Below are 24,707 nucleotides of genomic sequence, written 5' to 3' on the forward strand. Positions count from 1 at the left end.
TTACAGTACATCCCTCAGTAGCTGTCTCAGTGCCAGTGGAGAAAACATGAACTGACTCCTAATGCCTTGGTTGCAATCATATGCATGCAATTAGGCTGGCTGAATTCCAATGAAGTCAAGAAGATTTAAACAAAGATTGCACCCACTGTCAGAAGTTACATGTTCATACTGCTTACTCAAATAAACTGGATGTATACCATGCAGGATATGTATATATAACTAACAAAGGAAACAAAAGTATCTTACCACCTGTTTTTTCTTAAAATGTACTGAAGCAATCCTAAAAATATACAAGATTCTATCCCCTTTTGGCAGTGTCATTAAAGCAGAAGACAAACATGTGAGCTTTCAACTCCATATTCAAAGGCTGTAAACTTTAACACTCAGCAGGAAGTAAGCCCAGCTGAACACAATGAGACTTACTTGAGAGTAAACATGGAAAATGATTCTAACTGTTCCATATGAGTGAGCTGCACAAGTTCCAAGGCTCTTGTTTTCAACTGGTAGGTCAAGAACCAGGATTGCATCACGCCTTAGTATAACTATAGTAAAAACAAACCACAGCTACATGGGACCAGACACCACAAGGAACTGTGTTTAACTTAAAACTGAAAGTGGAAGTTCTTGATCTCCTGCTGTATTCAAAAGAGAAGGCAAGGGATGAGGGATGTGCAAGATCAAGGCTCATGGCAAGTTATTGCTTCTCCTGAAGCAAGCTTCACTGCATGTATCTGAGGTCTGGATTCCATCTAGGTTAATCAGAAGGACAATTTATTAAGCTTGGGCTTAACCTACTGCAGTTTCTGTTTGGAACAACTGATATAAAAATAACTCTTATCTTTCACAGGAGCAATATGTTATGACGACAGACTCAACAAACTACTTGTAAAGTACTAGGAAATCAATGGTCAAAACATTGCAAGCACTACTATTAGAGATCAGAGTATGCATGCTGGATACAAAGTGAGGGGGATGTAAAAAGCCAGACCACTGTGATCAAAAGAAAAGAAAGCTATTTTTATGGGAACACTATCAAGAGCACAGAAAAAGAACATTGGAAAGATACTTTCCTACAAGAGCTATAATAAAGAGAGACATCTTCTGAAGAATGATGTAATGCTGGATGTACTGTAAGCACTAGCTAATTTGCAGAATTGAGTCTGGAGGGACTGAACCTGCAGCAATTCCCCTGAATCATGTGTCACGACAGATGCAGGGCAGCAATGAGACAGAACAAGATGGGGCATAAATTGCTTACAAGACTCTGGTCGTGAAAGAAAAGGAAAAGGCAAGGAGATCTTTATGAATTAACTTTATAGTAAAGGGGGGAAGTAAAGAGGTGTGAAGCAAGAAATCTTTAAAAGCAATGTTGTGTAACAGCAATACACCTGGGAATCCAGTAAGGATTGATTTAAGAAGGTAGCGATTTAGGGCCTAAGCAAAGTGCTATAGAAAACAGGCTTAGTTAGCAGTGTTGCCTCCAATGCAGGCAAGAGACAGGAAGAATTCAAAACTCCAGAACTGCCAGCCTGTTCAGCGGGAGGAAAGTAATTTCCACGAGTATTTTTTTAAAAGGGAAAGTAAATGGGTTGCAGGCACAAAAGACTACACTCTCATTGGAGATATCTCTGTCCATTTATCTATCCACCATCTGATTATCTATTTATTTAAGTTCTATACCTCCCTTCATCCAAAGATCTCAGGGCAGTTCACAGCATAAAAATGCAAAATAAAAACACAAAGCAGCACTAATAAAAACAAGAACATGAACAAAACAAACCCACACTGCTCCTCCCACAAAAACATTTAAAAGGGCATAGAATGTTAATCAGCTGACAGCCTAGTTGAAGAGGAACATTTTCGTCTGGCACCTAAAGATATACAGAGAGACATGAAGTGCCCTCAAGGAAGGATGGTGTCATGCTTTACACATCTACTGAGAAACAACAGCCACTCCCTGTTTCCTAGAGCAGGAGTCTTCAACCTTTTCAGACCCAGGATCTGCCTTTAATACAAACTTGCGTTGGGAACCCATTCCTTAATTCTCCATTGCCTCCCCAATTCCCCAATAATTTGTATGATAGCAGTGCTGCTGTTGCAGCCCGCCATGGATCAGGCCATAACCCAGTGGTGAGTCCCGACCCACCAGTTGAAGACCAGTGCCCTTGACCAGTGCAAAATGCATGGGTGGAAATCACCGGCCATTCATTATATTACAGTTCTGTGTATATATATTCAACATGTATTGAACAAAGTGGCCCAAAGACTGAACCTGGGGTGTGGGTGTATGGATTTTCCACTCTCCCAAAACAAAGATAAATATTTTTTATTACTGATATTCATCTATCATGCACAAATCCTTGCCCCCCCCCAAAAAAAGTTCATTTCAAACAAAGATGTATTTGACTTCCAAATCTTCTAGGGTTGGGCACTGGCAAACTGCTAGCTCTCATATATCACACAGGCAGTCTGATTTATGGGCATTCAGAATCTGAGTAGGTTCTCACTTGTAAATCTTAATGCATGGGGTTGAAAGGCAGTTATACAAGACTACAGTGATCTATCAATTGCCAGTAAGTAAAAGGAGCATATAGCATTGGAGAGGTACAAACCTTCATGCTTAGGGTCACATCTGAAGCCATCTAATCTAGCTATCCTCCCCCCCCTATTTTTTGTTTAAGTTTGATGAATCCCATCTAAACTAGCCTGAAAAATACTTAAGGTAGGATTCACCAGCCCTGTCGGCAAAGCCCTGTGCAAGGAGTTCTGCTTGTGCCATGGAGCTTCCCCTCTCTCCTCCCCCTGTATACCTTGAAATTGGCTCAAGGGAGGGGTTCAGGAGAACCCCCAGGACAGTGGGAGAAGTAGAGGGGGGATCGTTCCATCTGGCTAGCTGAAATCCCTGCACCAATGGTATCTCCACCATAGATGTAAAAATTCACTCTCAAACTGTTTTTCAATATTACAATTGCACCAACTTCACAATTTTCTCTATTGCATTTTTTCTTTCAAAAATAGACTTTTAAAACAGTCATTTGGGTAGATGTACCTCTTCAGCTGAAATGTATTCATCCTTTAAGGTGAATATGTGACATTTTTTTTGCACACTATCTTTTTTCATTTACTGTTTGCAGCTGACTATTGCAGACAACCCTTACTACTTTGCTTAGTGGAATCAAACAATTTAGCAGGCTACTTCTTTTTTAAAAGCATGTCTGTCTGTCTGTCTGTCTGTCTGTCTGTCTGTTTGTTTGTTTGTTTGCCTGCCTGCCTGCCTGCTTGTTTGCTTGATTGTTTGCTTGCTAGCACTGGGCAAGTTTTCCCAGTTCTGTGTATCCTTTATGGGTTGAATATGCCAAATTGTTCTACTCCGCTTATCTTCCAAATGCTTATAAAATAATTCTATAATTACTAATATGCTCTTGCCCCAATGTAATTGCTCCTTTCGTTTGTTCTCGTGATTTATTATCTCTCTCTCCCCCACCCCACGCCAACAGCCCTGGCAATGTGTAATCTTAGGATCCCTAATATTAAGTAGTGGGTGGCCATAGCAGATGACACAGTGATTCTCCAAGCAGCTCTCTTTATTCTCAGGCTGGAACAGAACTGAACTGAAGGCTCAGCCAGCCTGCTTATATAGTACTCAGTAACATGCAACAGTAACAACTCTCTCTAGCTACCCAATCCGTGAATGGCACTCTCAATCCTTCATTTGCATGTTGTGGACCTGAGTGAGAACTGCAGCCACGGTGGGCAGAGTGAAACTATATACACAACACCCCTAGTGGCCTAGGGTGAGAACTTCAATACATAACACCAAACATGGCACCCGTGAGCACGCCATCCAGAGACATCCCCTTGTTGTTGACCCTCTGCAACATAAAAGTATGGTAGGCTGGGGAGGGGGATAAGAGAGACAGAAACAATACATTTCTTGTTCCTTTCAGCCACTCACTTTTAAAGCCAGACAAAAGATAGGGGAGCACTCAGCTTCCAAAGTTGCTAAGAATCCACAATCTTGAATAAATGGGTTAAACAAATGGCAGGAAAGTCTGGAAGTTAGGCCTGTTGCTATGATCATGCAAAGGGTTGAAGTTGTGCCACACCAATCAGTCAAGCTCTAAATATACAACAGATGCCCAAGATGGCAGACAGCTACATTCCAAACAGCATTTGCAACCATGAATGCACCATCACCTCCAAGACACTGCTTTTTATAAAGATACTGTGGCTTACATGGTGGTAAAAGGCAATATCCTCCACAACAGAAGCACCCTAATCCTCATGATGTTCAGAACAGAAAGCAGAAACATCTAAACGTACACAATATTCCCTAAACACAGAGAAAAGTCGTGAGTTGTAGTTGCAACAAACTGAACTCAAATTCGTCGTTCTCTTTTTCCATCCTTCAATTGCTATTTTCAGGCAGTTGCTTTAATTATCTGCAACTCCACTAGGAATGACATTTTCCTGTGGCTGGGAGAAGAAAGGCATCATGCTGCATTAATGCTGATGAGCCTCTCAAAGGGTGAAACCATGGCACCCTCTTCCAGCTTTGGCATGCCAACTAAGGAGGCATTTAGCCAGCACCTAAAGCCATTACTGACAGATTACTGACAGGATTACCAGTCATGCTTTAAAAAACCCCCACCACATTTTAACCACGGGTGATAACCTTCCTCATTTCAGATTCACCAAAGTCAAAGGTAGCACCAAGATCTGTATGGCAAAACACACACACACAAACGGAACTGCAAAGGCAGGTTAAACCTTTTTGCTCAAGCCAAATGATGTGTTGATGCCAAGGCTCAACAATGATGGATAGGCTCATTAGTGATTCCGTTATCAACTACTGAACCTAGAGCCAGGGCATATGGTTTAGCAGATGCTCCAAGGAAAGGGCTTTATTTATTGATGGGGGCCACATAGGTGTCGTCTTATGCTGGCCGCGGACAAGAGATCTCAAACGTTGTGAGACAGCTTACCACATTTACTACCATTCCCAAATTGGAAAACAGAATGAAGCAGCTTGGTTCTGAAACCTATTGCTCAGATATTTGCACTGAGCTAACCAAAAGCACAGTGTGTTTTTTAAATCTTCTATCTGATGCCCAAAACACACACACACACACAGAGAGAGAGAGAGAGAGGGGGGGGGATTTCAGTGTTCTGAATTACCTGATCTTGTTTTGGACATGAAATTAATGTGTTCCAAAAAGCTTTGCTGTTTAACTCAGAAGTATGTTCCAACTAAGTTCAGTAGAACATGCTAGTATGTGTGCTTAGACTTTCAATCTTCCTGCACATTGGAACACAGGATCAGGCAGCCCAAGTTTTGAACATTTGTAGGCAGGCAAGGGGTGACATAACTGGGCTCCTGAGCCCCACAGGGATGCCACAGAAAGAGTGTAGTTGGTCAAGGTAGCTGTGGACTCAAAAGGTTGAAAACCTCTGGGGGTGGGCTTTTGGGGAAAAGATCACAACCACAGTAGGTTGAGAGTCCCACTGCCATATCGAAGAAGAAGCACTACTACATCATTTTATAACTGAGTGATCACCTGTTGAGAAAATACTATCACAGATGAGCTCATGAATTATTTGATCCTATTACTCGAGGCAATGAAAGCTAGTTGCAAAGTAATAATTTTCACAGAACCTTGCAGCCAACTGTGAACTTGCCCTCTATAATTCTGAATAGGTTACTTTCATATATAATAGGCATATTTACTTTTCAACATGATTTGTGGTTAAAAGAGCTCAAGGTTTCCATCTATTTATCATCCTATGTGAAGCAATTGCAGGAATATTTACTTGCCGTCAGAATCCTACAATAAAGAGGTGAGACATCAACCTGGGTTTCAAAATAAGCATTAACAACAACTTCTAAACAGATCTGCAACGAGTTGCAGGCTAGGTATTAAAATCACTCAATACTGTGTGGATCCCTGTTGGTTTAGATATTGGAGTATTGTTCCTTATGCCTGGGGCTCTTTTTGGATAAGCCATCTGTCTCAGGTCCCCTTCAGTGGTAGTCTCTCTACTCATATTCAACTATATAGAGGGAGCTAAGTTCAGGTCACTTGGTGAGATGAGCTGCTTAGGCCACTGCCTCTCTCATGGAGCCTCAAAACTTTGATAGGTGGATAATTTCATTGACCAGCAAAGTCTTTTATAACCAAACCTCTCCAAAGAACTGTATTGAACACCCCCATTTGTATGGAGCCTAATCGTTCAGGGAATTTTTGTTCAAACTTTTGCAGATTAAATTTGTCTCCCCTAGAAGCACACCCTTTACTAGGATTATGCACATGAATTCCTTCACAGCTTCCAACGTGTAAGAAGTGGTACCCACTGGCCACGTCCCCAAAAGATGATGCACCTTCTGGCTGTGTGCGCCAGTGACCACACAAGATTAGTGAACAAAAAGGTAACACGTGCACATCATTCTATCACATTACTTCTTGGTTTGTGTTTGTTTGTTTATTTGTTTGTTTTTGGAAATTGTTGTGTTTCATTATCTTGTAAACTATCTTGGTGGGTTGAATTTTTAACGAGATAAACATGTTTATTGTTTTTAACAAAAAGGAGAGGAAATCTAATTATGTAATGTAGACAAAACAAAACATATGTTTGCTAAAACAGCTTTTGTCTGTTTGTCAAACAATCTACCCTAGAGAATAAAAATGAAATAATCTGACATCAATCTGATATGGAGGACTGCATAGTATGGAAACTTTCCAGCTGGCTCTTTTTAACCACATTGGATCAACACTTATCTAGGTTGCACAGAGTGGTTAACATGAGTATCGGGTACTTGCACACTGCCATTGTTAGCACCTTAGCTGTGACAATTATACAGATTCTTTTAATGTGTGTTCACTTTGGCACTCCTAACACTCTGCTTCTTTATAATGATTTTTTTGTGCTTATCTAAGTGTTGTTTTTGAGGGACGCAGGTGGTGCTGTGGTCTACACCACAGAGCCTAGGGCTTTCCGATCAGAAGGTCAGCGGTTCAAATCCCCAAAACGGGATGAGCTCCCGTTGCTCGGTCCCTGCTCCTGCCAACCTATTAGTTAGAAAGCATGTCAAAGTGCAATTAGATAGATAGGTACTGCTCCTGTGGGAAGGTAAACGGTGTTTCTGTGCACTGCTCTGGTTGGTCAGAAGCGGCTTAGTCATGCTGGTCACATGACCCAGAAGCTGTACGCCAGCTCCCTTGGCCAGTAAAGCGAGATGAGTCCCGCAACCCCAGTTGTCTGCGACTGGACCGTCCGTTTACCTTTACCTTTTAAGTGTTGTTTTATTAGTGTTCCCCATTTAATGGAAACTCTTAGTCCCTAGGGATACATCCTGCAATTACTAAACTGGTCATGTAAAATCAAATAAAACTATGCTTGAGTCACTGAAATCAAATGTTTACAGTTATCACATTGAAGCAGAAGGCATGAGCAGTACCATTATCTGCCATCTCATTTTATTTTACTCATTAGTAACAAACATCATGGAGGATAAGGCTATCAATGGCTATGTTATACCTCCACTGTTAAAGGCAATATGCCTCTGAATATCAGTTGGCAGAAATTAGAAGTGGGGAGAGTGGTGCTGAGCTCCAGTTCTGCATATGTGCTTTCCACAGGTGTATGTGAAAAGAAGATGCTGGATTAGATGGACCCTTGGCCTGATCCGGCATGACGATTGTACTTCATCCTGTTCTAAAATCTGGAATTCTTTAATTCAGTTGCATCACATGGATGTAGCTTAACATTCTATTTAAAATCAAGGTATAATTTGCTATCAACTCCAATCAAATAGTTTTTCAAAATCACAGATACATATGCCCTGCTTATCCGCAAGTACCATACAATTTTTCCTCACCTCACTGAAAAGGAATTCCAAATTTAGCACATTGCTCTCCAGGACGGCATTTTCCCCATTTGTTTAAGTCTAAAACATATTGCTGACATTTTTAGGGTGGTTATGGTGCCTAAATAAAATAAATGTGCAGAGAGCATTCTACTGCAGAGAATATTCACTGCAGTGTAACAGCAATTTCACATAATACCTTGATTATAAGAAAGGGCTACAACTGAGCTATCACAGAACACAGAGCCCATGAACAGAGAGATATTTGATGAAATAAAGTGTATCACTGCACCTTCAACTCATGTGCATCAGATTTTTGTTCATAAAAGTGGGGGACTCAAAAGCATTGCAGCTGTATAAGTACAACCATCTTTTAATACGAAATAAATGAAAATTAAAAATAAAGCAAAAAAAATAAGAAATTATATTGGAAAACATTTTTCAGTTATGTGACTTATCCTGTATAAACCAGAAAAAGTAGAACTTTCATTTTTGTTTTAGCAAGATGTATGCCCACAAATGGACCACACTGGATCAGCCTTACCTGGAGCCATAATTTGTTATTCACTGCATCCCTCCCTGTAGCAATGCACTGAAATGTAGCATTCTGGCCTGCATTGACCTCCACATCCCCAAGCCTCAAGAAGTGAGGAGATTTATCTGTGTGTAGGTGGAGAGAGAGAAAAAATGTTACCAAAAAAATGTTCAGACAAAAAAAAAACCATTTACTTCTCCCCAAAGATACACATTACTGCAGCCTTTGGTTAAAACTAATTTTTTACATGAAAGAAAATAATTGTTTCAACTCAAGGAGAGAGAACAAAACAGCCTTCATGTTTCTTCCTGCACCACACAAACTCTAAAGCTTGTCAGACATGAATTAAAAGCGATTTGTAATAACCCAAAGCGTAAATGGATGTGAAACAAACCAAAAAAAGCCTAAAAACTCTGGAGTGAACTTCCATTATATTATACATAAAACCACTGCAATGAGAAACCACTGCATTAACAATACAATCAGATTTAATTAGCTCCATATAGTGTGATCTAGTGCCACGTAGACATCCCTGTCAGTAAATATCACCTGCACCACTAAATACAGCAACATTTGACCCACTGACAAAGCTTCTCATACTAACTGTCCTGCCTCGAGGAAAGCTCAGTGACAAAACCATCCCTGTGAAATATTAGGGTTGAAAAAGGCAGTGGTAGCAGTCGAGAGAGAAATATGCTACATAGTTTGCACACACATTACTCATCTAAATTACCTGGAAACAGAGTCTAGGCTTAGCAATTCAATAGACTGACCCAGTCTATTACATCTGCAATTAACCAAACAACATTCAGTAATGCTATGCCTGTGCCAGATTCCCAGCAGGTGGTTGGTGTTGCCTACAAGAAGGGAATGTGGAAGGAGCAAGGCGTCGGGGTGGTCAGTGTTGGGCAAATGCACCAGCAGCGCTAAATCCTCCTGCTGGTGCATTTGCACTACACCAGTCTCTCAGCCACCTCTCCCCTCTTCCTCCAGTGAACAACAGGAATCCACCTACTGGGAAGCTAGCCGAGTGGCTCTACCCCACCCAGCAAAGCCACTTCTGTTGTTATGTTCCCTCATGAGCTGGAACTATAACTGTAAGCTACACGTCTGTGAATGTTGAGAAACATTAAATTAAGGTATATAATTAACAAGAAAACAAGATTAATTCACTGCTTCAAAGGTGTCATTTCCCCACTTTTTAACAATTTGTAAGAGGAAAAACTAGAGGGGGAGGGTGGAGGGAGGACACCAATGGTTGGATGATGGAAAAAGCAGTCAGACAATATTGAGCCTGTCTTGAAGAAGACAGAGAAAAATGTGACTCTTAATCATTACTTACCACAAGGGTAACTCAGAACCTGGATGTCATCAATGGCAATGTAGCCATTTCTTCCATCTGAGACTTCGGCCTCAAATATTACCTGTCAAAGAGAAAGAAAAAAATGTTTACGACCGTCACTGCTGCAGAATTCCCATCAGTGCAGATATAAGACAACACTTTTTCATTACAGCTGAACTTGCTGCTACGTTTCACTCCTGAATTTAATCATTTTCACCGTTCTAGATTTACACAAAGATCAGCTATTAATTAAGGCTACTTCAGTGCCCTTGCCCTCTCATTTTGGCCTGCAATATGCAGAATCTTTAGAACAAATATACCGTTTTAAAATGAAGCAAATATTTTCCAGTAAAAAGAGGACAGATTTTTCATAAACTGCCTAGGTGACAAGGCCCTTGCATTTTCTACCTCAGCAATTCAGCTGAATAACACATCCACAGTGAAACTGAAAGTATAAGATTAATATGCTTGTACGTATCTTCGTTCTCTGTTTCTGCCAAGCAAGAGATAAAAATGTGATGGAAGGAATAATAAAGGCACTGGTATCACAGCTCCTCTGATGCCTAGCCGAAATCCGTCTCAATAGCAGCAGCAGAAATGGTGTAATCCTCCGCAATAAATGGATAGAGTTATCTCCATGCCCACCTGAACTCTGAGCACTGCAAGACTCCAGGGATGATGCAGAGAGAAGCATCAAGTACTAGAATTCAGGGAGTACTCAGTTTCAGCCCAAATCATGAGCTCTCGGTCTCTCTCTGTGAGGACCAAACATCTACACTGATTTATTGCTTGATTTTATTTTTTGTTGTATTAACATGATATTAACATGCGTTTGCAGCAGGATTTGATTGTATTTTTATACAGTATTGTTTTCTAAAGCAGACAGAAAACTAACTCCCTCCCTCCCTCTCTCTCTCTCTCTCTCTCTCTCTCTCTCTGTGTGTGTGTGTGCCAAATACAAAACAAAGTAGAACAGCATATCATTTTAACTGTGTAGTTCTACCTTCGGGAGGAGGGATGTTGCTTTTTTCTTTTCTAATGCTAGTGAAGGCTTTATTTAAACCTTACCCACTCACCATTTCACTGTGGTTTTGATACTCACACAACCTTCATGCAAAAAAGGCCAGTTTAATTAAATGCAACATTTTCCCTCAATACAAATTGCAGGTGGGTGATCCAGATTAGGGCCTCCATGCTGACAATTATGAGAGGGGGAACTGACACTGAGTTCCCCCCATTCCACTCACAGAGATAAAATTCCCAGAGTATCCTGGAAAGAGGACTTGATTGCTAAGCCACTCTTGAGAGTTGTAGCTCTGTGAATGGAATAGGGGTCTCATAATATCTCTCAGCACCTTTAAAAACTATACAGTCGTACCTCGGGTTACGTACGCTCCGGGTTGCATACTTTTCGGATTACGAACTCTGCTAACCCTGTTACAGGTGGGTAGCCGTGTTGGTCTGCCATAGTCAAAACAAAATCGAAAATTCTTTCTAGTAGCACCTTAGAGACCAACTGAGTTTGTTCCTGGTATGAGCTTTCGTGTGCATGCACACTTCTTCAGATACACATCTGTGTATCTGAAGAAGTGTGCATGCACACGAAAGCTCATACCAGGAACAAACTCAGTTGGTCTCTAAGGTGCTACTAGAAAGAATTTTCGATTTTGTTCTGCTAACCCTGACGCACATGTGATTTGCGCATGCACAGAACGAATTGTTCGGGTTACGTACTGTAACCCGGAACAGATTAAGTACGTAAGCCGGGGTACCACTGTAGTTCCTAGAAATCTTTGGGGAACCCATCATGGTTAAGCAGGGCTGGCCCCAGACATTTTCGTGCCTGAGGTAAACCAGAAATCCTTGCCTACTGTAGTTTGGAATTCAATGTCGTTTTAAGGCAGGGGTAGGCAGCCTAAGGCCCGGGGGCCAGATGCGGCCCAATTGCCTTCTAAATCCAGTCCATGGGCGGTCTGGGAATCAGCCTGTTTTTACATGAGTAGAATGTGTCCTTTTATTTAAAATGCATCTCTGGGTTATTTGTGGGGCTCTGTTCTCCCCCCCCCCCCCGTCGCTCTGTTCTGGGGGTTCTCCCAATTCTCCAGAGCCAATTGTGGTGGGGAAATCCCCATTATACAATTGCAATTCCTTACACAGTGCTTCTTCTGATGAGAATCATTCATTCTAGCTGGCTACCTTGTCCCTCTCATATGTTCCTAAATAACAATAACACACACTCTCTCTCTCTCTCACGCTCTCTCTCACTCTCTCAAAAAATGATGTGCTTTGGCATCACCCTTTAATCACCCCTTTTAGGCACCTGCACTGCCTGCAAAACTTCCTCCTGTTAAGTTCCAGTATGTCCAACACTGTTCAGAAGACAGCATGAAAATTGCGTGCCCTTTCAAAAATTCACAAATGTGCATATATTATACTTGGTACACTGGGAGCACACCGTTTGTGATTTCCTTGTGCATAATATAACGCTTCAATTAAAATCAGGGTGGGTGTTTGTCACAGCTTCATTTCTAAAAGGACTCTGTGCTGTGTATACTTCTTGTCATTCATTGAGACTTTTAACAAAAGCAAATATTTTACTTATATACCAATTTTATTCACTGTAACTAAATAGCAATCCAATGTTCAATAAGTTATCAAAAGAAAAATTAAAAATACAGATTGCACTATCTAGACTTAATATTTGAAATCATCTATCCTGCTTCAGAATTGAGCATCATGGTACAAAATGCTAGGAACTGTGACTATAGGCACTTGCATTCTTTCCCCAAGCCCAACATGCAGTAATATCTGCTGGCATGTTCTATTCCTTCTCCCTCTGCAAACAGACAATTGTTAGCTGATGCAAGTAAGAGCTCCCTGACAAGGATCTGGGTGTTTCCACATATGGAGCCACCAATGGGGAAAATGGGTAATTCTTTCGTTCCTGGAAAGACAGCCCTCACATAGAATCATATAATTGTAGAGTTGGAAGGGACCTTGAGTCTAACCCCATGCAATGCAGGGGGGGGGTCTTTTGCCCAAACGTGGGGCTTGAGCCCTAAGCAGTGGCATAGCGAGGGGGCATTGGGGGCGGTCCGCCCCGGGTTCCAGCCTGGGGAGGGTGACACTGCGTCACCACCCCCTGTGAGTGCGACTCCCAAGCCGCCACCCGGCAGCCCTTCTGCTTGAGGAGCCGCCACACAGAAGGGGTGCCGGGCAGCTTGGGAGTTCGGGCGGACTGCACATGTGCGGGCATGCGCAGTCTGCCCAGGCTGCGCTCTGTAGCACATGTGTCATGATGTCATGACGCATACGCTACGGAGCGAGGCCCCGCCCCCGGGGGTGCTGCTTGGCTTGCCGCCCCTGGCAGCCAAGCGGCTCGGTACGCCTCTGGCCCTAAGAGTTAAGAGTTTCATGCTCTACTGACTCAGCTATCTGTTGGTCCAGCACTTACTAAAGAAAACAGCTGCAGTGAAAGTTCGCATTTCATCATGGGATTTTTGTGGTGATATATAGTCAGAAAACAAATAAATGAAACTTAATAAGCAAGTTATTGATCTTTTGTCAAGTCCAATAACAAAAATAAATAGTATCAACTACTTTTACATTATAAAAATTAATCTTTTGCTGCTTAAAAAAATAATAATCAACAAGTTTACTCTACCATGACACCATGAGCAGTGAACATTTTTAGCTTTTAATTGGTAATTGGCAGTAAAAAAAATTGCAAAATTAAATGACCCTAGATTCATATATACTCAACTTTGGGCTGACTTTCATAATCATATCTGTTCAGTGGCCAATGTGGAAAAGAGATGAGAGATGGGGTGTATTCTATATACACAGAGACTGTATAAGCATCTCTCAATAACAGGTTATACTCACTGATTAACTTCCAATCACCAAGTTTATCAGCTGAAACAAAAACGATGGAAGAGACACCACATGCTTCCCAGAACCTTTATAAATTGTGTATTATAAAAGTGCATAACCAATACGTTTCTAGGAGTGTCATTTTGCAGCTTGTTTCTTGCCTCTTCACGTGTTCTATTTAGGCATTAACTTAATACACAAAGGGGGTGAAGAGAAGGGAGAAACATACTACCTACATGGGGTAGATAATGAATTTATGAGGTGGGATTAAAAACACAGATTTTCCAGGATTCTAAAACGTGCAAGAACCTTCCATGTTTACAGGCAGCTGCTTGTTCTACAAGAATAGGAAGAAGCTTTGCGTTTGTCACCACAGCCCAACACAAAGCATGCTAATTTAGAATTAATTTAATTCTAGATCAGAATACCTGAAGATGTGGGTTGTTTGTTTGTTTATTTGTAAGGCTTCACACAGAATCGTTTAAGCAATTAAAAACATTCTAGAACATATAAAGCGGGGGTCAGAAAACTTTTTCAGCAGGGGGCCGGTCCACTGTCCCTCAGACCTCGTGGGGGGGCCGGACTATATTTTGGGAGAAAATATGAACGAATCCAGAGATGCATCCAGGGATGCATTTTAAATAAAAGCACACATTCTACTCATGTAAAAACAAGCTGATTCCCAGACCATCCGGCGGCCGGATTGAGAAGGCGATTGGGCCAGATCCTTTGGAATTTCAGAAATAGACTGGAAAGAGAAGTTGCTGAATTGCAACTCATTAGCAAACTCAAAACCACAGAGAAACCTGGTCTGAACAAATACATTGGATTCTTATCTCATTATACATGACAAAGCTATCTTTAGCCATCTCACTCCTTGCTTTTTCCTTTAGGACTAATTGCAGTCGTTTACAGTCATCAACAGGTTTTCCACACCTATCAGCCAATCACCCATTCCCACCACTCTTCTGAGTAATACCCCTCCTCACTCTCTCACTGTATATAAGGGTCTGGTGACTTCTATTTCAGTGTATCTGAAGAAGTGTGCATGCACACGAAAGCTCATACCAAGAACAAACTTAGCTGGTCTCTAAGGTGCTACTGGAAGGATTTTTTATTTTTTATTTTGTTTTGACTACGACAGACCAACACGGCTACCTACCTGTAACTGCAAATATTTTGTGTTTATTATAATCCATCTCTATATACTACTTAATATCACCCCACCAAAGGAATCATCACAAAAGGCTTCCTTTCTTTAGAATTTCTTTGTTCAATAAACAAATCGATCCCCAGTTCCTGTCAACTGAATGTAAGAAGAGAAGTCTGGTCTAACTCGAGACAAAACCCCCATCATGAACACAGAATTTTACTGGAAGGCATTGACATTTTATTTTAAGAATGCAAAATTCAAGAGTTTGCTTGGTGGTAACCCGAGCTAATAATATTTACTACAAGTAGAATGGATATAATGATTATAGTAAATTACAGATTTACACTGAGTATATGGAAAAGCCTACATGATTGCACTGGCAGCAGTGCGATGAGAAACTCAAAACTTGAGCTAAAAAGACAGGCACTTGACAAAGCAGGCATCGCCAAAGTGGTAAGCAAATTGTCTAATTAAACCACTAGCATTTAGCACTTGGTTAAATGATATGACCTCCTCTCGTATCCTCCTGTACTCTACTTGATCCCAACTGCTGAAACGCAATAAATAACCCTTCCCCCATTTAATTCGCCTCCTGCTCACTACTTGAATTTTTGAAACCAATTTGAAGCATTTCTAAATTTTCTAGACACTTAAAAAAGAAAGTTAAATGGGGCACTTAGACACAAAAGCCAGGCAATATAAATTAGCTAAAATGGACTTTAAAAGGGGGGGGGATTTCACTGAAATAAAGTTCAAATCTAACAGGACATAAAAAGTTTTAAAATGCTAATAAGCACCTAAAAGTATTAAAATGTTGAAAAGTAATTTTAAAAGCTAAAAGGGCTTGGAAAATGCTATCAAACTTACTTCGAGTTAAAAAATGTGAAAGAGCCAACAACTTCCAATGAATTGAACTGAGACAAATCAGTAGAGTGATTTGCTCTATGTTCCAGAATTGTTCTATATCGTATATGTTCAGAAATTCTTATTTCCCTCCAAAGCAGATATGAGGCTAAATTCAGAAGTGAGGAATGGGAATAATTCTAAGAGTCAAAAAGGCTAAGTCCAGACTTCAGAAAATGTTCTAAGTTAAACCCATTGTTGCCATGTTTCTTTGGCGCCAACGAAAGAGTCGAAAGCTGAATAGGTGAGAGAAAACCACCCAAAGGAGAGGCTCTAGAAGGGGACACTCATTGCCTCTCTTCTTATACTTTTGTTCAGTCTGGAAGTGGGAGCCCCATGGAGAGATGACACCAACATTCATAACAGAGACAAGGCCTCATTTGTGTGTGGTCTGGGGAAGTCTAACCATATCCGTATCCCTACCAAGTTCCTTTGAAGTTCTCAAAATCTGAGGTTCTTGCTTGCCTGGCATTTTCTTTCCCTGCACATTGTCTTTCATCTTGTCACATATGCCACCTTCTTAGAACATGAGATCATTTGCAGCATTTCTGTTTAATTGTTAAGCCTTTAAGAAGCCATCAGCATCAGGGCAGAGTGCATTTTTATCATATTGATTTAAAATGAGAATGTAATATAAAGAATAAACCACTGACACAATGCTTCATTCGTTGTTGATCAGTTCTATAATGGATCTTAAAAGTATGAGAGAGCACCCCTGCTCTTCTCACTGTGACCAACTAGCTGCCTATGGGAAGCTCACAAGCAGAAGATGAGTGCAGTGGTATCCTCCAGCAACTAGTATTCAGAGGCATCCTATGTGAAGAATTAATTTTGTCTGCCCTGTATATTCCAGAATTCAGCTTCATTGTATGTTGGTTTTAGTGTTATGAGAGAGGGGAAAATACTATTTTTTCCACATCACACATAATCTTATACACCTCTATCATGGCCCCCATTGACTGAAAGAGGAGAAAGAAGAATCTCTTGCTTTGTTGAGCCCCACACAACTTCAGAAAGTTGAGAGTTGGGGAAATTTGCATTCTGACAAAACTCACTCTACCCAGGCTACAAGCTTTGGGGGATCATAGGGATCTCTCAAAGAAATGATCATTGTTGTTGTGCAGTTGTTCAGTCGTGTCCGACTCTTCGTGACCCCATGGACCAGAGCACACCAGGCACTCCTGTCAGCCACTGCCTCCCACAGTTTGGTCAGACTCATGTTGGTAGTTTTGAAAACACTGTCCAACCATCTTGTCCTCTGTTGTCCCCTTCTCCTTGTGGCCTCAATCTTTTCCCATGGATCCTTCATGGATCACTGCCTTGTCGTGGCGAAGGGGGCTGAATAACTCAGAGAAACTATGAGCTATGCCATGCAGGGCCACCCAAGATGGACAGGTCGTAGTGGAGAGTTTTGACTAAATGTGATCCACCTGGAGCAGGAACTGGCAAGCCACTCCAGTATCCCTGCCAAGAAAACTCCATGGACAAAGACAACAGGCATATAAAAATTATCCTTAGAACCCCCTAAATTATCAGATGTTCACTTTAAACCAAACTAATCCCCCTGGGTCAGTAGCCAGAATGGTAGTACTACAGCTGCACAGAGATGGAAGGAAGGGCCTCTCATTCCTCTTGGCCCCTGGAACGCTGTGGAGCATTGTGGCAGGACCCAAAGACCTAATGAACCTTGGAAAATGTATTTTCATCAAGGGCTACTGCAATGGAATTCCATTAGGATCAGAAGAAAGAAACAGATTTAGAGGGCAAGTACAGTAAGCCAAAGAAGACTCTGAAGGCATTGTGCTGACTGGATATTTGTAAGAACATGCTCACATATTTTTAAGTTTCAAAAATAAGTATGGGACTAGCAATTAACATACAAAGGAAATTACAGGTGGCCATGATGTGTGAAAGACTTGGAAAAGGGTGGTTGACTGTGGAGTGGGCTGTGTATTTTTTTAAAAAAAAAATCTAAGCAGAGCCTGTATCTCGTCAGAATATAATATGTCATTGCTCGTTTCCTCCATAATAATGACCCCTGGGCTCCTACCACCTTATCCTGAAATATACATTTAATTCTACACATGTGCAAATACTTTGTTCTCATCAAGCGATAGGTCTTTCTTTTTGGTTGAGGATTTATTTTCTCCTGCTAGGCTCTACATCATTAAGATGAGCAGAAAGGCAGATTCCACAGCTAGCCAAGTTCTAATTGTCCTTATCATTTCAGCAGATCATTCAGCCGGCAAATCATCCATTTCTGTCCAGCTACAGGAAAAGATGGATTCTTGCTAGCTTAATTATCCGAAGCTTGATCTCAGATGCAGGTCAGTTCCAGTGTGTGGTGTCAAGGATGGTGTTAAGGGACTGGAGACAGAAGGGACTGCCATCATGACAGCACAAAAGCCAACTTACGCTTCAGCTAGGAAATGAAATGAGTTTTGTCCTTCATGCTGGTTTTTCCTCACTTCATTTCCTTCAAATTTTGATGCATCCTGACCTAATTCTTGCAACTCCAGGAGTATTTCTAGACTATTGGCTGAATTACTAAATACAGAATATATATTATATTTTAAGACATATGAAGAACGCTAAGGACAATGAGAACTAAAAATTCTTAGGATTCTCTCCTTAAATGTAGGCATATGGATTATTATTATTATTATTATTAATAATAATTTCATTTCTATACAATTTACATTTTTAAGGGGGGATATCAAAGCTGTTTATAACACATTAAAACATCAAATAAAACAATCCAGAATGAAACGTTACTGGGGGGGGGAAAGTATACATTCAAAGCAACGTAATTAGCAGGAAGCTAAAATTTCAAAATGAAACATTACAAAGGAGGTCAGCTCATTTAACACAGCAAAGTTAACAAAAAAAAAAAAACTTAAGCCAACTCAGAAGACTAGATTTACAGCCTCCCATGTTTCAATGCAATTAAAAGTCCAGCTGCAGCATCTCCTTCAGAAGCAACAGAATTCCTGAAGGAGAGGTGATGACTGATTTGCTCTTCCCATGGTCCTCTGCAGCTGCACTGTTACAAATGAAGCCATGGTTTGGCTTCCCATGTTATGCAGGCTTATGGCTTGTCTCCTCCAGACAAACTACAGGTTCTAAGCTGAAAAACAAACATAGTACAGCTCATGGTTTTTCTGGGGAGATACAAACCATCAGCCTGGGTGTCGGCAATAAGCTAAGCCAAACATGGCTTCACTCACAGCAGCAGGAGGACTAGAGGAGGAGCAAAGAGACCATGATTTTTATTATTTTTCCCTGTGAATACCTGTGAGTTTCTGCTTAGCCACAGTTTGGCCTGGCATTATGTGTGAACTGGGTCTTTGAGAACCAAATAGATAGGAAGCAACTGCAACATACAGAGTTTGGAGCAGCATGAGATTGGAAAGGATGTTTCAACATGTATTTTTACCTAACCCACAATTTTTTTTGTTGACATAATAAAATGAATCTCCCTTGTGAAACTTCCAGATAATTTTTGCTTAGCTAATTTAGAAACCATGAAAACATAATTACTTCCATTTGAGTGCTTAAGCAATGCTGTGCAGCACGCTTTTCTGCTGACAGAGCCCCAGAGGATTTTTATTTTATTTTTAACATACTAAATCAAACACTTGGGTGGAAAATTTGTAATCTAGCCTTTTGTAGATTTTCCAGTGAAGAAACACATGCATCTCCTGAGATTTGAAAATGGAGTTAAGTGACCATCCTCCTCTTCTTAAAACCACTGATATTACTTAACATAGTTGGTCAGCAAGTGTTCCCCATTATATTTTTCTAATGATATTCAACCAGGGAAATGCACTACACGCACTGTTATTTTCTCAACAGAGGTTTACATCTGGTAACTGGTTACACAAATACTGTACATTGGTTCAGCTCAGCCCACACTTTCTCCCACAGGATCATTCACGATGTAGACAGTTCTCTACAGTTTGTTTGGCAAGTGATTTTGGCAGGAAATGTGTAGTAAAATTAGCAAAGTTGAACAACAATTCAAGCATACTAACAGGGGCTGGCTGAAATGATGTGCATCCCTCTTTCTGAATGAACACTGTAGCATGAATTAAGGGAATGATCTACAGCTGGAGTACCAAATAGTAGAGGGATGCAGTGAATTCAGAGAAATCCAAAGCGTGATATGTCCAAAACGTCCTGAATATACTGAAAAACCCAGTAAGGGCTTCCCTTGAAAGAAACCCACTTCAGCTGTCCTTCTGGAATTTGACAATATTCATCCCATCAAAGAGACTGCTACCTCTCCAAATTCCATCTAATTCAGCGCGAAAAATAATAAGGTATAGAGTTCTTTTTTTATATAAAAAAAAGAAAATTAGGGACCTATTTTATCCCTAATTTGGAAATCATTAACTGCTCATGAGTGGCTACTATGTCTACTAATTTTATTCAATTATGTCAACAGAATAAAATTATAGGCTTTGAAAGAAAAAATCTGCATAATAGTGAATGAGGAACAAAGCTTAATTTTCTGAATTGAAATTCAAACCTGAACTGAATTAGGCATGGCACAAAGGGAGTCCAAGGCAGAGGAAGGAATGCAGAAAGTTGTGGAGGAAGAAGGGATGGTTCAGGGAAAGAAAGTGTCAGTAGATTCCCTCCTTCCCCCCTATCTCTTAGAACTTGGAAGGGCTTGAAAGGGGAAAAGCAACAATGGCTTCCATGTAAGAGAAGTCTCAGGATGTGGGGACGCAGCCCATCAGAGGAGTGTATATAAGCTGGAGGAGGGGAGGGGACCCCCTGTTTCTGCAACTGTGCCATAGGGGCCAAACCAGGAGAGGGATGGAAGAATCATTCCATTTTGTGAACTTTGAAGGATGGAACTACAGTAATTGAGAAAAGAGAAGATAGGTACTCCACTTCCAGAACTAATTGGGGATGTATAGTGATGAGATGGAAGGAGTCAAGGAAGTTACATCTAATCTTCCCTTCAAACTTACTGGGCTCTGCATTAATTCTTCTTGTGTTGGAATAAACCCTTCCCTCTTCTTCTCTAAACTCAAATTACAGTGCAGAATACTTCCCCCTTCGTTTATAAATGCATCTAGGGTGAGAGTTAGGAGATATAAAAAATCAAGAGGACATCATAAAATGAGAAGGCAATGATCTGCATGAAAATTGGCGATATACTCATTTTTGTTGGGTTTCGCTTGCTAGATATTGGCAGAATAGCTGCCTTCTGCCTGTACATTTTGCAGATGCATGACTACCATTGTGGGCTTTCATGAGAGGTAATGCTTGCTTTTATTTGGACTTTCTCACTTTACATTCCAACTTCATGAAGGAGGCAATGGCATGGAATCTGGGCTCTCACTTTTATTGAACGAGGAGTAGGCTTGAGAATGCGGCCCAAGTGAACACTAAATGGCAAGACAAAGGAAGCAAATAAAAATCCTCATGAAAGTCTGAGTAGAACACATATCAACAGTAGCTTTGGGAATTTCCCAGAGCTTTTGAATTACCAGATGCATGGATCAAATGAAGTCATATTAACAGTGGGCTTGGATTTCATCTAATCAACCGTTCCCAATCATCTAAATTCAGATAATGGGGTAACCTTGAGTGCATATGTGGGTGTCTGCAAGTGTCTCATTTTGTCAGGTCTGATTCATCATTTTTAAAAGCTTGAGGGAAGCAATATTAAAATGTGGACTTGGAAAAATATTAACATTCCCAAAGGTGGTAATTATATTTTACTTAGGTGGGGCTAGCACACCCGCTCTCTGCTGCTCAAGTCTTTTGGGTACTTCATGTATTTTCTGCCCGCACTGTTCCTTTAGTTTAATAGACAAATCAGGTTTATGTGTTTCAGTAGCCTGAAGGGGAGAAAAAACTTGAACATCATAGAGTAAAGAGATGCAGAAGATATAATGATGGGACCTGTGTCTTCCAATGCTGCAAAGTCACACAGGGTTTGAAATATAAGCAGTGCAAGCTCACATGAAATCAATGCAGAGCTTCCTTCTTAACAGGACTATTTATTAATTATTTTGTTAGGTCCACGGACATGCCCATTATCCCATAGGTCTACAGTTAAAGTGCCCCAAAGCCAGAGCTGTAACTAGTCCACAGCCCTGCAGCCAAGAGCCTCGGAAAAGGTCCCAGGGGTGGGGATACTTTTTTGGCTCCAGTGGGCCAGAACTTTATCTAGTCTCACCCTATGGATCAACTTTAACAGCTGGGTTGGACAGCCCACCTGTCAATCATGTGCTTTCATAAGTACATCACATGATTGACTTGTGTCTCACCCACCTGCCACAAGCCCTTGCAAAGCCTGCCCAAATTGGAGATTGAAAGGATCAGTGCAGGGTGGACTTCGCAGGTCTTGCAAGCTGCTCCTTTCAAGCTCTGCAGGGAAGTTCAGAAAGTCTGCCCTGCCCTTATCTGGGTTGAAAGGACCAGCTTTGAAAGCAGCACTTTTCAAGCATCCCCACAGCCCCTCCTTTAAGCTCTGCTAGATTTCCAAGCCCCTCAGCATCTTGCAGTGTCAGCCCAGTGCTGATCCTTTCAATCTCAAGTTTGAAATCCAGCAGAGCTTCAAATGAGGGGTATGGGAATGTTCTCAGAGTACGGAAGAATTCTTCCCTTCACCCTTCTCCTGCTGCTGCTAGGTGAACAACAGAATGATTTGAAAATGCAGGCTTTCTTCTGTCACTTATCCCAGCTGCAATGGCAGCAGGAGGGAGCAAAGGGGAAAGTGCAATGGGAAGGAGAAGTGGCTCCATCAGACAGCTTCCCCCTACTTGACTAAGGTGTGCTCCTGCTGGTGGGCAGTTGGAAACAAGCCATGTTCCACCACGAAGGAGCAAATAGGAGCACCCTTTAAGCTCCCAATCATTCTTTTGAAGCCCTGCCCTTACATGCTCAGCACCTGAAGTTATATATGACATCAGCTGTCGGGCTTCCCCCGAACCAACCTCATAAGTCAATTAAACCCTGGTGGCCATGTTTGGTACATAGGTCAGAGGTTCCCCACACCTGGTATACATCATGGGCATGGTCTGCCGCTGCTATTCTGTCAAGCTGCCCAGAAGCAGAACTAGGCAGGTTCCTTGGGGGCTGGAACCACAGCCCCTTCACCAGGTTCTGGCATAGTTTAGTTCACCACCTCTCTCTTCAAACAATCAAAGTCACAGAATGGAAGAAAAAAGAGCACATCCCTAATTTATTTTAATAGAATGTGCACACAAATAAATAATTATTTACAGAAAGTTCAAAAAGGCACCCATATTGTTGATGAATCCACAAAATACCCTTTCCCCATTTTTGGCACATACAAAACATAAGAAGAGCCTCTTGGGTCAAGCTAGTGGTGTATCCAGTCCATCATCTTGTTCTCACAGGGGCCAACCAGATGCATATGGGACCTGAGTGCAACAGCACTCTCTCATGCTGTGGATTCCAGCAACTGATAAAAGACGAGTGCACCACGGCACAGGAAATATTCTACTTGAATCAGTGGAAGGCATCTCCAGTGCTGAAAACAAGCCCAATTGTTGCATAATATGACCTTGGAGAGTTGTGTTGGGTGTGTATGTATGTATGCACATGTGTGGCTGAAAATATGTTTTTTGTTTTTTTGTCTTGTTTTTATGGGATGGCATTCAATTCCGTTGCACTTGTACAACGTTGTACTTGTACTTGTACAATGACAATAAAGAAATCTTATCTTATCTTATCTTATCATGTGAAATGGCCTAAAGGGTGCATAAGACTGCAGTTCAAAAAGTTTGGACAATCTTTTTTTAAAACACATACACACAACAACTTCTGGACCACTTTCCCACCTGGTCTTTAGTGCCATTGGGCTTCCATTTACCGTATTCCACTTTGCAAGCAATTCTTGGCAGCAGCAATAGTCAGAATCTATTGTGCAAGACATTGTAACTCTGGCTGCCAGAGTCTGGCTTTGCAAAACCAATAAGAGAAACACATGAAAGCATTTGAAAAGAAACCCAATTATTATAGCTTTTTGCAATGCAACAGCTGAGGTGTTGGATGGCAACCCTTTAATTTAATAAATAATAATACATTCTATAGGCTTTTAAATGTGCTCGTGAGAGGGGGGGTTATTGGTTTGTTTTTGCTTTATTGTTTATTTTGTTTTTCTCATTTTGTTTGTTGTGAACTGCTTTGCAATCTTCAGATAGTGGGTGGTATAGAAGTTTTGTTTTTTTTTTTAAAGAAACCTAAAAGCATAGTTAGCAATGGATAAAAATTACCCATGGAAAAACAGGCCTAAGTAGATGTGCCTTATGCTGCGGCATCATTGCCATCATTTCTGAAGAGTTCCCTGATAATTAAAATAATCAGAAAGAGTCTTCAAAAGAAAGCTGTGCAAAACAGCTATTCAGAAGGAACTAGTGATTGTTCTTTCTTCCACAGCCTGGGTTATATGTTCACAAGGCCAAAGAACTTCTTAGTTGCATTTAATTGAAGGCAGGCTGTCTTTGAAGAGGGAAGATATCAAGCAGCCTGAAAATTACATGGCAAAAAAAGATTGTCATTTTCCAGATTCTAGCCAAATTCAGACCTAAGATAATGAGTGGTGTTCTCATCTACCTACTCTCTGACATACCAAGATGGGCGACAGGGGTGGGGATGGGGGCACTTGTTGAGTAACCATCTCCATTCATATTACAAATCTCCCAGTCACAATAAATACCCTCACTGGGAGGGAGGGGAGATGTACACTACTCAAGGGACACCTCTATCAGTCAGAAATACAAGTTCTAAAAAAATCAAAGTTTACTTGCAACTTAGTATTTGCTTTCCTCACAGTTGGACTAGCTATGCAGAAGCAGCATTTCCCTCTGCCCAATATCAAAACTGATCCAGGGCGGGGGCATGAAGATAGCTTTCCATTTCCAACTTATATCCAAATCAAGCAATATTTTGTATTTTAGTGTGAATCCACTATGAATTTCTCCTATCAATAATAAAGATTGAAACTGATGTTGTTCAGTTTAAATCAATAGCTTGAATCCTAAGGTGA

General features: G+C 41.0%; 1 protein-coding gene across 1 annotated transcript in view; it reads right to left on the bottom strand.

The window, feature by feature from the left end:
- The window catches only part of PTPRK (protein tyrosine phosphatase receptor type K), a 332,596-nt gene that overhangs the window by 151,116 nt on the left and 156,773 nt on the right, over positions 1 to 24,707 (bottom strand). The window contains 2 exon segments of the mRNA XM_033143751.1: positions 8,409 to 8,524; positions 9,742 to 9,823. Coding sequence (XP_032999642.1) covers positions 8,409 to 8,524; positions 9,742 to 9,823 — 198 coding nt within the window.

This window comes from Lacerta agilis, chromosome 3, assembly GCF_009819535.1.
Source record: "Lacerta agilis isolate rLacAgi1 chromosome 3, rLacAgi1.pri, whole genome shotgun sequence".
Lineage (NCBI taxonomy): Eukaryota > Metazoa > Chordata > Lepidosauria > Squamata > Lacertidae > Lacerta > Lacerta agilis.